Raw genomic sequence first — 16,852 nt, forward strand, 5'->3', positions numbered from 1 at the left:
CCGTAGTTCACACACCCCCCCCCCCCCCGTAAAATACTGGAGGTAAGTGAGATACAGCGTGAAAGACTTTTGTCCAGTGTTTATATCGAGATCAGAAATGCATAAATTACGCATTCTTGGAGGGGGTGTCGTTTTTTAACCAATCAATAAGCTGCAATCATATGAGTCCTGGAGGGTGTTGGTGCTTGTTGGTGCAGAATAACAGCAGGATGGTCAAGTGGTCAACTGGCAAGTCAAGTGACAAGTGATCAAATCTAATATTTTGGCAAAGAATCAAGTGCTCTTACAGACATGGAAAACTGTTTAAAACTGATTCCTCGTAACTGTTACAATACGTACAGTTCAGTAGTTCTTGCTTTGTTTGTAGCAATCGGCGTGGTTCTCCTTACAATCGCGAGTGTTTTCGAGACGAAATCAAGTCTGGAATGTGACCTAGACAAGTCTCTCGCGAGCACTTTATTTAAAGGGAAGTACATCGAAGCACGATGTCTTCTGAAATACGCAGAACAGTTTCTCCCTTCGTTACCTCTCACTGCTTTGATTGGAATTAGTTTTGGACTTGTGGTTGTATGTAGTGTCGTGTACGGTTACCTGGTGAAACATAGAGTGGACTTCTTCGCAAATAATCCAAACACAACGACGAACGAGGGCGTAGAAGAAAGCCGGCCATTGTCTGAAGCATCGCCAGCCGCACCAGTGGCGTATCCAGGTAGTAATCGTTATTTTGTATTTATGGCTTACGTAATCCATTTATTCGTTTGTCGTATAATACCACTGACAATATTCTCAGCATTTCTTTTAACCTCGTCCAATTTTCCGACCCATTTTGAATGTCCTTTGCCCAATATGAAAACAACAACTAGTACTTTCCATAAGAACGTCACACGACCAACTACGAATTCTTCATTTGTGGACTGCACTTATTCAATGGGTGGGAAGAAACAACAAGTTGTTGTCGGCTTCATCACGATTAATTTCCTCGTCGATGCAGTGACACTCGTTGAGATTGTTTATTTGTTGTGGTCGGCATGGAAAAGACCCACTTTCAAAACTGATCAGGAGTTCATTACCGTGTACCTTGAAAAAAATCATGCAGAAGCAACACCTAACACCTCCAACCCTCACTCCTCTAACTCTCCTAACCAAGAGGTAAACAAGGAAATCCATGAGATAACTCAGAAAACTAACTCTAACTCTCCTAACCAAGAAGTAAACCAGGAAATCCATGAGGTAACTCAGGAAACTAACTCTAACTCTCCTAACCAAGAAGCAAACCAGGAAGCAAACCAGGAAATCCATGAGGTAACTCAAGAAACTAACTCTAACTCTCCTAACCAAGAAGTAAACCAGGAAATACATGAGACTCAGGAAACTAACTCTAATTCTCCTAACCAAGAAGCAAACCAGGAAATACATGAGACTCAGGAAACTAACTCTAACTCTCCTAACCAAGAAGCAAACCAGGAAATCCATGAAATAACTCGGGAAACCAAGTCTAACTCTCCTAACCAAGAAGTAAACCAGGAAATCCATGAGATAACTCAAGAAACAAGGTCTAACTCTCCTAACCATGAGGTAACTCAGAAAACTAACTTTAACTCTCCTAACCAAGAAGCAAACCAGGAAATCCATGAGATAACTCAGGAAACCAAATCTAACTCTCTTAACCAAGAAGCAAACCAGGAAATCCATGAGATAATTCAGGAAACTAACTCTAACTCTCCTAACCAAGAAGCAAACCAAAAAGTACAAGAAATGATTCAGGAAAATAAATCCAAACATTTATTTACTGTGAATGATGTCTTAGGAGGGAAACGAAAACTGGATGAAATTTATATCAATGTCATAATTCAAGATGGAAGAGAACATGTCAATTATTCGAGAAGGGAATTTTTGAAGACTAGACATGAGATTTATGACATTCAATTGAAAAAGCCTCCTAATGCAAAAGTACTTGAGAATACAGTGGAATTATTTCAAGCAGCAAAAGCTGGTGAGAAGCAACCTAGAACTGTTCTTGTAGTGGGCAGACCAGGCATTGGGAAAACTTTGCTGACTGAAAAAATATCTCAGGAGTGGCAAAAGGGCGGAAAACCTGATGAATTCTGGCATAAAAAAATTGTACTATTGATCAAATTTCGTAATTTTAACAACCAAGAAACAAGTCTTCAAGAAATGTTAAATAAGGCTCATGGTCTCAATAAGGCAATACCTCTGTCCAACAATGATTCTATCCATAAATATATCCATCAGAACCCAAGTAATACCATCCTTGTTTTTGATGGCTTAGATGAGCTCCAGGTAGATGATGAGTGTTTAACTGAAGGAAAAACTGTAAACAGCCTAGAGGAACGTGCTCATATATTCCTGATTTTCAAACAGCTGGTGAATGATGAATTATTACCTGGAATTACTGTGTTAACCACATCTCGACCCACAGCAGAATACATCTACCAAAATCTTGATTTTAATAGACAGGTGGAGTTATTGGGTTTTAGTGAGGAACAAATAGAAGAGTATGTTAAAAAAAATTGTGGTGGTGACACCAAGGAAAGTTCTGAAATATGGAACATAATCAAGGATTCGCCAGAACTAATTAGCTTTTGTTACATACCAGTCAACTCCTATATAATTTGCTTGACATTATATGAAAGTATTGATTTTGGTGAAGAAGTGGAGGATGAAAGCTACAGCAAGATTCCTAAAACAATAACTGAACTGTACAAAAGAGCTATAAGAATTTTGCTGTTCAAACACAATTCAAAACACAGGATTAAACCAGTAAAAAAGGATTATCTGACTGCCAAACTTCCAGAGCTGCTTCAAAAGGACCTGGACAAGTTGAAGGGAATTGCAAGAAATGGCATGGAAAAAGACAAGTTAGTTTTCGAGTTTAAAAGCAGTGATGAATCTGTGGCTGGCTTATCAGATTCTGGTGTGTTCAATCAATTGGACGACAAAAGACGAAATATTTTCTCTTTTCTTCATCTTACAATTCAAGAGTTTCTTGCTGCACTAGATGTGGTTGATGATATCAAAAATGTTGAATCATTTTTATCTAATCACATTGATGAACCCAGGTGGCATTTGGTGATCCAATTTGTAGCTGGGTTACTTGGAGATAAAATGAGAGAGTTAAGGTATTTGTCAAATTTTTCTTCAAATTAGATAAAATTATAAAGTAGCCAGTTATATTGTATAGTCACAACTCAATTTGGTAGCCTTATGCATGTAAAGGAATCTTCTTATATTATTTAAATATTGTTGTATCATTTTATAATGTCTATATAATCTCGTATTCATTCACATTTAATTATTTATCAGGTCAGCATGGTGTGCAGAGAGTCAAGTGATTGAATGTATATGCAAAGGGTAAAAAATTGTTACAATTTATAGGCGTATTGGGTTGTATTGCATTATAGCTGATGCATGTTGCTAGCTGGCATCAATTTTTAAAAGCCTCAACAAAAATCTGCAACAGCTTCCTTACCTAGCATTAGCGACATTGAGGATTTTCGAAAGTTGATAAAACCTCTGCCTGTTGTATAAATTATGAATGATTCTGATTAGCCATTTCTGTGAAAGGTTGCTGTACTTATTTTTTATTCACACAATTATTAACATAATTAAAACTGTTACCAAATGATTTAATGAAATTATAACTTTTGATGACTTTGATTGATTCCAGTGCAGTTTCCTAGTCAATAGTTTTTTTGCATGCTGTACAATGAAATTAAGAATTAAAAAACGAGTGGCGTGCCTTTATGGTGTAATAATGCACGATGGGGGAATGTTGGGAGAATACGAGAGAAGCTTGTAAAACACGAGGCGTAGCCGAGTGTTTTACAAGCTTCTTGAGCTATAATATAATTCCTGGTATAACCAGCAGAATCTATAATATAATTCTCAGTGATTATTACACCATAAAGGCACGCGACGAGCTTTTTTAATTCTTTTATAATATAAGAAGAAATTATAGGGCAACAACAAAATTTATTTATTTGATCAATAATGAAATTCTCCTTACATGTTATTTAAGATGTTGCTTAGCAACAAAAACTTCAAAAGCCAGAAGCGTGCATTATGGCCTCACAATGCACGCGCGGTAGCCAATCAAATTGCTCGTTATATCATACTTATATTATAAAACAAAGTAAAGTGTTTTTTAATTAAATGAAATTGTTGTGTAACCCACTGGCACAGATTACATTTCGGGGGGGTGAATGCCTCTAGTCACTTGCTAAGCATGCGCAGCAAACGATGCGCAGTGACGAATCGCTTACGCTTTTTAGTCAGAAGTGAGACATCTGGGTGTTAATCTGTGCCACTGGTGTAACCATAGGCAGCTCAGAAATCTGTTTATACTCAGTCTTCGACTCCATTGTTTACGCGCACGGTCAGCTTCTGCTGTCTGTACTAATTACTCAATTATATATATATATATATATATATATATATATATATATATATATATATATATATATATATATATATATATATATGGATTTTACATATTAATATATATATTTATATATTATGCACGCTTCTGGCTTTTGAAGTTTTTGTTGCTAAGCAACATCTTAAATAACATGTAAGGAGAATTTCATTATTGATCAAATAAATAAATTTTGTTGTTGCCCTATAATTTCTTCTTATATTATAAAAGAATTAAAAAAGCTCGTCGCGTGCCTTTATGGTGTAATAATCACTGAGAATTATATTATAGATTCTGCTGGTTATACCAGGAATTATATTATAGCTCGAGAAGCTTGTATTTACAAGCTTCTCTCGTATTCTCCCAATATTCCCCCATCGTGCATTATTACACCATAAAGGCACGCGACTCGTTTTTTAATTCTTAAATAAAAAGAAGAGCGCAACAATTTTTCACTTGTTTCCCTGGCGGGAAACATTGCATTTATTTAAAGTCATGTGACTACGAATGAACCAATCACATTTAAAATACAAAGCACCTATATAACAAAAAACATTTAATTGATGTTTTGTTGCCGTAATTCCAAAATATGAGGTGATATTTTACGATTTTCATCAATTTATTTAACATTCATTAGTTTTTGTTTCGTAAATGCGAAGTCGAAAACCTTCTTTTTTTGGCAGATGAAACGGAAAAAGCATTTTAATGCCATTTTGAAGAAAGCAAGCGGTCACAGAATTTGTATTTTCTTACGAGAAATTCATACTTTTGTGGTTTTATATATGTTTGTACGAAAAACAAAATCACTTGTCTGTTATCGTTTTCGTGTGAATCAATTTTCTCTTTGATAAAATGGCCATTTATACTACGAAGTTTTATCTAAATATAATCCTAAACCTCTAAACTTTTCTCTCAAAATATCTTAATCTAGATTTAAAGACTGGATGCCAAAGAAACTAGGTATTGACAAGAGTAATGACAAAGGTTTACTCGTAATAAAAAGTGTTTGGGAAATGCAAGAAGATCGCGTCATGAAAATGATTTCGTCGTTTACGTCTGAGAATGATAACTCGTTTGCGTCTGAGGGTGATGACTCGTTTGCGTCTGAGGATGATGACTCGTTTGCGTCTGAGGGTGATGACTCGTTTGGGTCTCAGGTTGGTGATCGTGAAACATTTGCTTTGATTGGATTAAATATTGAACCAGCAGAATCTACGGCTTTGTTCAAATTTTTAAGCCACATCAAGAACTTGAATCAGCTTAAAATCACTGGTTGTACTGTGACGAACATTACTATCCGTGAATTGGCTAAGTTTTTGAAGAAAGATAACCATGGCCTGGAGAGTGACAACTGTGAACTTACTGAACTAAATGTAAGTAGCAATATTGGTTTAACAACTATAGATTGGGAATATTTTTTAAATGATGCTCTGGAGAGTGACAACTGTGAACTTTCTGAACTAAATGTAAGTAGCAATATTGGTTTAACAACTATAGCTTGGGAATATTTATTAAGTGATGCTCTGAAGAGTGACAACTGTGAACTTATTGAACTAAATGTAAGTAACAATGATTTAAAAACTGAAGGTGCTAAATATTTAAGTGATGCTCTGAAGAGTGACAACTGTAAACTTACTGAACTACATGTAAGTAACAGTATTGGTTTAACAACTGAAGGTTGTAAGTATTTAAGTGATGCTTTGAAGAGTGACAACTGTAAACTTACTAAACTAAATGTAAGACACAGTGATTTACAAACTGACGGTGTGAAATATTTAAGTGAAGCTTTGAAGAGTGACAACTGTAAACTTACTGAACTAGATGTAGCTGGCAATTTTTTAAAAACTGAAGGTGCTAAATATTTAAGTGATGCTTTGAAAAGTCACAACTGTAAACTTACTGAACTAAATGTAAGTAACAATGATTTAAAAACTGAAGGTGCTAAATATTTAAGTGATGCTCTGAAGAGTGACAACTGTAAACTTACTGAACTAGATGTAAGTAACAACGATTTAAAAACTGAAGGTGCTAAATATTTAAGCGATGCTTTGAAGGGTGACAACTGTAAACTTACGAAACTAAATGTAAGTGACAATCATTTAAAAACTAAAGGTGCTAAATATTTGAGTGATGCTTTGAAGATTGACAACTGTAAACTTACTAAACTAAATGTAAGAAACAATGGTTTAAGAAGTGAAGATGCTAAATATTTAAGTGATGCTATGAGTGACAAATGCAAACTGATTTACTAAATGTAAAGTCGTAATAGCTGCAATCCTGTAAAATGCGTCAAACATTTTGAAATGTTTTTGTTAAGCTGTATATTGCAGGCAAATCATATTAATATTTTTCTTCATGACACATTCGGTATTTTACTCGTAGTTTTTTATGAAATTATCTTCTCTTCCATTTCTCGAAGGTGAATTATAGACTCATTTATAGGAGCAAATTTTCTCTCAAATATTTTTATTGATTATATACATTGGAAAAAATGATAAAATGTCATTACATATATTGGAAATTCTATATTTTTACAATATAATTAGCTACTTCAATTTGAATTTCTTACCAAAAGGCAAAAAAGATTTAATAAATCAGTTTGCATTGTTTAAAAGTAAATGAGTGTTTGTAGTATCTGACAAAGTTTTTAATGCTTTGTAAATAGTATTCTTGAGTGTATATGATTGTATTTCTTATAATTTGTATATATATCTTGTAGTTTATTATTGTAATTTCACTGATTCCTACGTAGATTTCTTTGTATTAACTTACGACATGTGTTGTGAATTAAAAAACCCCTTTTTTTTCTCTATTCTATTAATGCCTTGTCTTGAGATCCACCTCGTCCAAAGACTTTTATATAAACAGTAAACATGGGGTTAATTTCCTCTAAGGAGAGCAAACTAGCTCAGGTACCAGGTCTGGTTACCTCCATATAAACCAACCCCGCGCTCATGGCTATTTAATAAGGCGCTGTTAGGGTCTGTTCACACGATCCAATTCACTTCTGAAGGATGTTTTATGGTTTGTTGTCTTATGATGTACATTGACGGCAAACCCACTGAAGCAAATGCAGTACTGCTTTATCAATAACTGACTATATTCCATACGTCAGAGGTGAATTGGATCCAACAAAATTGCCTCATGTGAACAGACCTTTACTACGCAATTTTTCTTGCAACTTGCAATGCAATTACAATTTTGAGGGATGTTAATTTGTAAAGAGTGTTCGAAATGCTTGCAGAAAACGTTAATAGCAAATCGTAAGAAATGTTCCTATTTGACAACTTTAGATGCCTCAGGATTCGAATTGCATTGCAAGTTACAAGAAAGTTACATAGTGTGACACCGCCGCGGGCCACATTTAGCTTGACTCGCAATGACCCCAATGACAATGTTAAATACGTGCTATCACACTCGTTACCATTCATTACCTCTTACATAAAGAATGCGCCAATACTTAGCACAGGATTTTCTCGTGACCGGATCTATTTTCATTTAAATAATAAACACTTGACCAAATTTGATGAGAGCTTGTATGCGTTAACTTTCACGTGTCTTTCAACTTTGCTTTCACATGTTTTGACTCCTGGTCACGCGCTAGGAAGGTTCTCGAGGGTTTACCAACTTTGACAGTTGATTTCTTAGGGTGATAGAGCTACGATACCATTTAGTTTGTGATTGAACTAGAGCAAACTCGAGCGAGCGCTTCACTGACTTCACAAGAGCTTTGAAATGGCGATTTCCTTTTTATTTGCTGTCTGTTTGGTTTGTCTTGTGTGTGTTTCTGAAATTCACTGCAAGTTAGATCTGCCGGGCAATGATGCTGAGTGGGAAATATGGAAGAGAATTTATGGCAAGAACTATGAGAACCAGTACGTGGAGAACTATCGTAAAGCTATCTGGCAATCTAACTTGGAGGTAATGCTTTTGTATTTGTATAATTTCTAGGGACTGTTAGTGAGCTGACTCGCCAGCATAAAAACTTTGCAAAAAAGTTCTTAGCCTAGTCTTCGCAAAGCCTTCTCTTGAATAATATAAAGATTATATGTAGGTTTATATATTCCCGGCTAGGAAGTCATGTGTATGGATAGTTCGCTGATTCGAAAGCTCTCGAAGTCTGCCTGTGCATAATATATTTGTCTAAGAAGCATGAATAATTACACGCAGATCTAATTCCGGTGCCGGTTGCCAAATATTTGTTTTATGCGAGAAATACTAGCTTCAAGACGAAGGCCGTTGGCTTGGAACATTAAAATCAAACACTCTTTCGATTTCACCGAATATAGTCTGACGAATAACAACATTCCCATCTCTTCCCAAATCCCGCCCGAATTCCCAAAGTACTGCGTCAGTCTGCGTCATAAGAGAAGTAGATATAGACTTCACCGGTAAAGGCGTTAGATTTTTGAGTGGTATCCCGGTTAGGCAGAGAGCAAACTTTTCTGAGTTCAAGTGTGGGGTATATGTCGAAGTTTCACAGTAACACACTTCGCTAGCCCTCTGACGTGACCACCGGTTCCTCACAATGAGCATGATACGTTCGTCATTTCTTTTCAAACGGTACTTTACAGTTCATCAGAGAACACAATCAAGGCAAAAGCAATTTCTCATTGGGAATGAATCAACTCGCAGACTTGACTCCAACAGAATATCGTTCACTCATGCTGGGTGCGAACTATCCTGGCAATAATTCAAGGGATAGTGGTTCTACCTTCCTACCACCCAGTGAGGTGACTCTACCTGACTCTGTGGACTGGCGCACCAAGGGATATGTCACGCCAGTCAAAAATCAAGGTAGATCTTAACCCAAAGATTACGGCGTCTTCTTAACCCAGAGGCCTTTTTATAACGTATGATAATAAAATTTTATTGAAGTTTCGCGGTAAGCTGGTATTTGTTAAATTTCCTGAAAAAAATACTTCAATCAATCAATTCAAAACGATATCGTTCATAACTCCTCATTTTCTGTCGTCTAAAGTTCAAATATTTGTAGACCACAAGTAACGTGCTAAATGCATGTATTGGCCAGTTACAATCGTTGACTGAATTGTCGATCACATCCGTAGGTCAATGTGGTTCGTGTTGGGCGTTCAGCAGCACTGGTTCACTCGAAGGACAGCATTTCAAGAAGACAGGTAATCTTGTGTCGCTTAGCGAGCAAAATCTTGTCGACTGCTGCAAAACAAATCAAGGTTGTAAAGGTGGATGGATGGACAACGCGTTTGACTATATCAAAACTAATGGTGGTATAGACACAGAGTCAAGCTATCCTTACTATGCACGAGAGTTGGGGTATTGCTATTTCAAGCCCTCGAACGTTGGAGCAACTGACACAGGTATGTGACTCTTGAGCGTTTGGAAGTTTCATTAAAATATGGCCATACGTACAGATCTATAGACTATACGCATTACTTTAGTTCAGTTTAGAAGGAGCTAAAAGAGGGATGTTTAGAAGCAGGATGTTGGAGCATGATAATGGTCATAAGAATTTAATTTACATTGAGTGCATTACATAACGATAAACGCTGAATGCTCAACAATGCTTGTGAATGTTCCAGGTCACATGGATATCACGAAATACTCCGAAGCAGATCTTCAGGTTGCCGTGGCAACGGTTGGCCCAATCTCCGTCGCGATCGACGCGAGTCACCAAAGCTTCCAGCTCTACCGTGATGGCGTTTATTACGAATCAACCTGCAGCAGCACCCAGCTTGATCATGCCGTATTGGTGGTGGGGTATGGTACTTTGAATGGTGAAGATTACTGGCTGGTCAAGAACAGCTGGGGCACAGCATGGGGCATTGATGGATACATCATGATGGCACGGAACTATAACAATCAATGCGGGATAGCGACAGCAGCAAGTTATCCACTGGTTTAATAAAAAAACAGAAAGAATATTTTGGAAATAATCTGTTTTTATTGATTTAGCGTTAGTCATGTATTCCTTTTATCGTAAATATCTTGTGCCGTCGTGATAGTGGGGGAGAATTTCAGTTTCTTGTGCATGTCCAAATCGTTATAGCTGACTTGACTGAGAATACCTTGCTCGCAAGTTTGAGCTTATAGATGATGAGGACATGTTAAGGCATGTTTATGTGTTTGTTCCGTCTCTTATGAAAAATACAACATATCATATCATATTATATCATATCATATCAACTTTCAAAATACATCTTATCAAAACAGCTAACAAGCTACGGCCTAATTTAATTGTTACGATCTTTACTCTGCTTTCCAAGCTTTGATTATGAAGAGTTCACTTTATTTTGCACTAGCTGGGTATTTGTTGCTCGCTTTTGCAACCAGAGTCCGTCCAGACTCATTTGTGGATGACGAGAACACGAAGTGGTCGGAATGGAAACAGTTTCATGGGAAATCATATGCTGATCTGTATGAGGAGAATTTCCGCCATGCAATATGGCGTTACAATCTCAAGGCAAGTATTTCGGTGATTACAAAATATTTGGGATTCTGAAAGTTATATTCTTCAATGATTACCTTCTGGAAACAGTTGTTAAATCCTAAAATATACGATTTTGCATATGAACTCCAAAATACCCTTTGTACATCGATAACTTCAGGGGCCGGTTGTTCAAAAGCGGGTTAAATTTAACCCTGGGTTAGCGTTAACCGGCTTTTGAACAACCGGCCCCAGAACTATAAATACATGCAGCTATTTTATATCTTTTACAGTCCTCCCTTGCTGTGAAATGAACCAGTATAATACGAATTCTACATTTTCGTTTTTTTTTTCAAATAGAAAATTGAAAGTTACAACTTGGACAATCTAAACTTCACCGTTGGTCGACTCAATTATTGGTCTGATCTCACGCCGATAGAGTTTCGGTTTTTAATGCTTCAGAGAAGCACACGTCTGGATGACAGAGGAAGTAGAAATAGCATTGACATCGCTACACTGCCACCCGAGGTTGACTGGCGCAAGAAGGGCTGTGTTACACCTGTGATTAATCAGGGAGGTGGGTGAAAGATACATGAGGTCATGAGGTCGGTTGTTCGAAAGGCGTTTACCTTTAACGGTGATTAAGCCAAAGTTTAAAAATACTCTCATACATAGTGTAAATGTCTAAACTCTGAACCTCAGGTGTTCAACAGCTCAGGTGTTCAATAAATGGATAATCGTTGTTTTGCATTTCAAACTTATCCGCCGTTTAAGCTAAATGCCTTTCGAACAACCGGCCCATGGTAATTCTTAGATTATCACAAGAGATATAACTAGGCAAATGTAGCTATAAGCAAAGTTGATACACTGATTTTAGAGTTGTCTAGAAGCTGGGCTATAAGTGCAGTGGAGTCATTGCAAGGACAACACTGTATCGCTACAAAGCAACTGAAGTCGTTGGACATCAAGAAGCTAGCCAGGTGTTGCCGTTCATGTTTCTCTGTTGATGATGGTTTTCGCTATATGATCGCTCATAACCGCGTCGACGAAGATGTGAACACAGAAACATCGAGAAATGACAATTGCAATTTCTCAAAAGCAGCGTACGGAGCCAGCATGACAGGTGAATGATGTAGGAAACGTCGTAAGAGTGATGAACTCGGTGTATGCCGACTAGTGTCGGGAAAACCAGGACGTGAGACTGTGAGAGTGTAGTGAAGCAGTCCGCTGGATCCTAGTTAAGACCAGGGGGGCCAGGGGCGAGTTGTATAAAACACTAGTTAACTTTTAACTGTAGTCAGTAAGGACAGAATTGGCCAATCAATTTTCAGAGTAACTAGGATTTAACTATGCAAAGTGTAGTTAAACTGAAAGTTTTGATACAACCGGCCCCAGTTCAATGTTGTATTCTCCTTCTTCTATAGGCTTTATTGATTTAGCTCTTGGATCAGAATTTGCGTTGCAACAAACAGTGGCATTGGTTGGTCCAGTGTCAGTTACAATTGACGCGAGCCATCCCAGTTTCCAGATGTATGTCAGCGGTGTTTATGACGAGCCTTTGTGTAGTTCAACCAGACTTGACCATTCGGTGTTGGTAGTAGGGTATGGTACTTTAGATGGTCAAGACTACTGGCTGGTCAAGAATAGCTGGGGAGTAAACTGGGGTATGAAAGGGTATATAATGATGACGAGGAATAAAGATAATCAATGCGGGATAGCATCACTAGCCTCTTATCCTACTGGTGTGACCGGAGAACTGAAATTCTAGTGGCACATCAATGAAACACTAACTAAAAGTAAACTCGATTACAATGGAAAAACATATCGTAATTAAACGATTATTATTACGTTCAACTTTTGAATAAAGTGCTCTTTAAATAACCTGTTTACATAGTCTCTTATGCAACCAGTGTTTCATGACTAGACAGATCATGGCTAGACAATGTGTGAGCCGTGAGGGCAAAATCAGAGTCTACTAGAGATGCCATGTCATATTGTTCTGTCATGTTCTGCTCTGCCCTGTTCAATCGCTAAAATTTAAACTCAACATTGCCTGGACTACAAATGACTGATGCAATGTGAAACGAACAGAGTAAATAACGAACCATTTCAGGATATCAAGAATCAAGAGACAAACATAAGATAATGACACGACTGTCAGTTAAGATCATTTAAGGAAATACACGAGTTAAAACGTGCCACGGCAACATTGCCTTACACACTGGCATTCATTTATTGATTTATGCAAGTCAAAACAGACGAAAAAAAGTCAAAGAGCAATGGGAGCTGTGGAATTTCAATTATTTTAAGCATGCAGTGAACGCGTTTCGAAATCGCTTTTTTTCACATGACTTAATCAGATGACAATCAAAATTTACAACTGTTCCTTGCGTAAGCGAACTGCTGTTGTAACCTGAAAATTCACTCCATATTTTTCTGTGTTTTAAATGCCCTTTCATATACCGTTCTTTATGCATAACCAAATCACTGGCCCCTGCATTTCGTCTAGACACACTGGCGCTGTCTTTACCACAACACAGGTTTCGTTTCATTTTTATTTTCATGTTTTTTGTATGTGGATATTTTATTGTGTAACTTGGCATGACCATGTCATATGGATGATGTCAAACTGTTAGCGACCTTGAACCATTCCACATCAAGAAGCGATTTATTACAGGATCAGTTTATCTGAGGAAGTACGTACGCTTGTAGCGTGGTTGAAGCTAGTCTGAAGATTATTACTTATCACTATAGTCTATAAAACTATGTTATTAGCCAGTGAAAAATGAGGCATCGATCAAAATGAGGAATCGAGTTGTAACTCTTTTGCAGTATTAAACCTATAAATATCTATAAATTTTTCGTTTAGGAAAGGCCAGACGAGGCAGATTACTCTCTATACTAATGCAATGTGCTTTATACTGAGATTAAACTGCTTCTCATTCATAGTTTCTACGAAGAAAGTTAGTTTTATGTTACTGAAATAGATTTTCGAACCATTTCACTTCATAAAGCGACTTACTACAGGATTTTATCTGAGGATTTTATGCTTATAGATCAAATTAAAGAGGCCAGATTAAGTGAAAAATGAGACATCGATCATCAACTGCAACAAAGTTGTAACGAAATGATCTTTCAGGAAGGCCAAGGCAAAGGCCAAAGTAGATAACTTTTGCAGAATCTCTTCCCATTCACAGTTTCCAGAACAAAAAAATCAATGAATGTTGTACTACAAATTAAGATAACGACAGCATTCAATGGGCCAAAAGGAGAACAAACGCGAACAAGCTAGCCGTTTTTTTTAAATCATTTTCTTTGGCAATTTTTCGAAAGCTGATGAAATTCAAACTACGCACGTACGAGCAACTAGGTATTTAAATTTTGGCAAAGATCACGTTTGGCTTCGTTATGCCTTCATTATGCAAAATATTTGCCAGTTCCCTGCTTGAGCGGGTGATATATGACGTCATATGGATATTGTCCCTAGCAACAGGAAATACCGCATAGTCTTGTGACTTGCGTCTTATAGCAACAAGCCATCATATGACAGTCACATGAGGCCAACATGTGGTGCAAAAATTTAAATTATAAAAGTGCGTGGTCGAGCGTCCTTTCATAACTTTCAACATCTCTTCCTGCCACCACAACTGGAGTAAGCCATACTCCGCTTTGTGCTAGAAGATCGACGCACAGAATCTCGTAGTTTGTGGTGTAAACTTTCAAAATTCAAACAAGAATGAATGGTCTTCCTGCGTTTGTGTTGCTCCTGGTGGTTGTATATACCGCTGATGCTGCCTCGTTCAATCTATTAAGCGAAGATGTTCAATGGGCCGCTTGGAAAACGTATCATAAAAAGAACTATAAAGACGAATACGAAGAGGGATTCAGACGTGCTATTTGGGTATACAATTTGAAGGTACGTTCAAGGAAATTTAGTTTGTTTTAAACCAATACTAGCCAGTACAGTCATGAACTGACATTTGTAAATATTACCATATCATGATAAATTCTGACAATTGATGAGTTATGTTGCTATTAAAGTATTTTTGTATTTCAAAGTATTATCAATGACTGGTCAATGCCCCGTAAGCTAGCCATTTTCAAATACCAGGTTAACAGGGTTGGTTATGGCCTTAATACACTAACAATACACAAAGAATTTATCAACTGTCTGAAGAAAAATACTTGTGACAGAATTATGTAACGTAACATATGATGTCAATCATTTGAGAAATGTTGAAATGGTATTTCATTTAATTAAACCTGGTTTTCATTTGTGACTAAGCGCAAGCATCAAAAGAGAAAAGTCAAAAGAGAAAACAATAAAACGAAATGAAACATGCAACACAAGCATCAACATGGCATGTAAACACAAAGCTTCGAGCATAAACAAGACTTGACAAAAAAATTCAAAAGAATATATCTCCTGCTTTGTCTTTTTTTTATTTTTTTTATTTAAGTCTGAATGGTTGATCTCTTATGCAGTTGTGAAAATCATGCTTAATTAATAACATAGCAGTTAATTTGTTTAAACGGTTGTTTCTGGATTTTAGAAAATTGAAGAGCACAATGGTGCAAAGCCGTTCCAATTGGCCATGAACCATTTTGGAGATTACACAAATTTAGAATACAGGCATCTTATGCTTGCTACAAAGTACGATCCTAGTGCTAAGAGATCTGGTTCAACCTTCCTACCGCCATCAAATGTGAAACTAAATGCGTCTGTTGACTGGAGAAAAGAGGGATACGTCACAGGAGTAAAGAATCAACGTAAAAATGTGTTTTTTATACTCCAGACTAGTCTTTTAAACTTTTTGTTTATTCAATGTCTAATTTGATATTCAATTTTAATTCTAGTTCAATGTGGATCTTGCTGGGCCTTCAGTGCAACCGGATCTCTTGAGGGACAGCATTTTAAGAAAACAGGAAACTTGGTTTCACTCAGCGAACAGAATCTTGTTGATTGCTCAAGGGATTACGGCAACAATGGTTGTGAAGGTGGTTTGATGGACAATGCCTTCAGATACATTAAGGCAAATGGTGGTATTGACACGGAAGCAAGTTACCCTTACACTGCGCGGGATGGAACCTGCCATTTCAGCGCAAGTAATGTTGGTGCAACATGTACAGGTACATAGTGAATATTTTTGAAACAGGTTGAAAAGAAATCATTACATAACTAAATTTGCTTTGATATCTATATTCTTAGGCTATACTGACATTACACAGGGTTCTGAGGATGATCTAAAAACTGCAGCTGGTACTGTGGGTCCTATCTCAGTTGCAATTGATGCTAGCCACTTCTCATTCCAATTCTACCATCGTGGTGTCTATAGTGAGCCAATGTGCAGCTCAACCAAACTTGACCATGGCGTACTGGTTGTAGGGTATGGTACATCTGGTGGTAAAGACTATTGGCTTGTTAAGAACAGCTGGGGACCTAGCTGGGGTTTGGATGGATACATCTGGATGACAAGGAATGACAATAACCAATGTGGTATTGCTACAACTGCGAGTTACCCTCTTGTTTAGAGGTCTGGAGACTGGAGTCATGAAACTTGGCTGAAACATTGATTTTATTAATAATTTTGTTCTGTAGATAAAACAGTTAACGTTTAATAATTTTCTCATTAAGTTGAGGTAGGAACAAACGGCTGTATAATATTTTGTTGAAAGGTTTTCAATTCACTAAATATTTATAAGAAAATAAAAGTATACAGAAGAAATATGTAATAATACTATGGTTTGCATATATATATATGTATTATATGATTTTTTGTGAAATATATAAATCTGTGGTCATTTGATTTTAGTGAACTTTTTTGAACCCAGTATATGCTATGTTATGATATTGAAATGTTAGACCTATACCACATTTCACAATCATAACTTTTGACAGGCGGGCTAACATCAGAAAATAAAATTGTGTTTGTTGCAAAGAAGGTTCTGAGCAGCAATCAGGTAGAATGTCCCCTAGCCTATTTGTCAGTTCTGTTGGCAATAGTTGTTAG

The 16,852-nt window shown here is 36.9% G+C and overlaps 4 protein-coding genes across 4 annotated transcripts; all 4 read left to right on the plus strand.

Annotated features, from left to right (window-relative positions):
• Positions 1–43: 43 nt before the first annotated feature.
• Positions 44–6,779, plus strand: LOC114516633 (NACHT, LRR and PYD domains-containing protein 12-like). The gene is made up of 4 exons (XM_028536159.1): positions 44–3,140; positions 3,325–3,372; positions 5,367–6,286; positions 6,766–6,779. The coding sequence occupies exons 1-4, from the start codon at positions 292–294 to the stop codon at positions 6,777–6,779; spliced, it is 3,831 nt and encodes a 1,276-aa protein (XP_028391960.1). The 5' UTR covers positions 44–291.
• A 1,146-nt stretch (positions 6,780–7,925) lies between these two features.
• On the plus strand, positions 7,926–10,628 carry LOC114516501 (cathepsin L1-like). Its single transcript, XM_028536001.1, has 4 exons — positions 7,926–8,356; positions 9,010–9,232; positions 9,505–9,774; positions 9,997–10,628. The coding sequence occupies exons 1-4, from the start codon at positions 8,171–8,173 to the stop codon at positions 10,317–10,319; spliced, it is 1,002 nt and encodes a 333-aa protein (XP_028391802.1). The 5' UTR covers positions 7,926–8,170; the 3' UTR covers positions 10,320–10,628.
• Positions 10,629–10,669: 41 nt separating this feature from the next.
• On the plus strand, positions 10,670–12,707 carry LOC114516502 (cathepsin L1-like). Its single transcript, XM_028536002.1, has 4 exons — positions 10,670–10,877; positions 11,202–11,418; positions 11,719–11,964; positions 12,266–12,707. Exons 1-4 carry the CDS (start codon positions 10,689–10,691, stop codon positions 12,607–12,609), a joined length of 996 nt encoding a protein of 331 aa, XP_028391803.1. The 5' UTR covers positions 10,670–10,688; the 3' UTR covers positions 12,610–12,707.
• A 1,720-nt stretch (positions 12,708–14,427) lies between these two features.
• On the plus strand, positions 14,428–16,628 carry LOC114516534 (cathepsin L1-like). The gene is made up of 4 exons (XM_028536054.1): positions 14,428–14,757; positions 15,395–15,611; positions 15,699–15,971; positions 16,051–16,628. The coding sequence occupies exons 1-4, from the start codon at positions 14,578–14,580 to the stop codon at positions 16,371–16,373; spliced, it is 993 nt and encodes a 330-aa protein (XP_028391855.1). The 5' UTR covers positions 14,428–14,577; the 3' UTR covers positions 16,374–16,628.
• The last annotated feature ends 224 nt before the right edge of the window (positions 16,629–16,852 follow it).

The sequence above is a fragment of the Dendronephthya gigantea genome, unplaced genomic scaffold (assembly GCF_004324835.1).
Source record: "Dendronephthya gigantea isolate DGI-Jeju-01 unplaced genomic scaffold, DenGig_1.0 000006F, whole genome shotgun sequence".
Lineage (NCBI taxonomy): Eukaryota > Metazoa > Cnidaria > Anthozoa > Malacalcyonacea > Nephtheidae > Dendronephthya > Dendronephthya gigantea.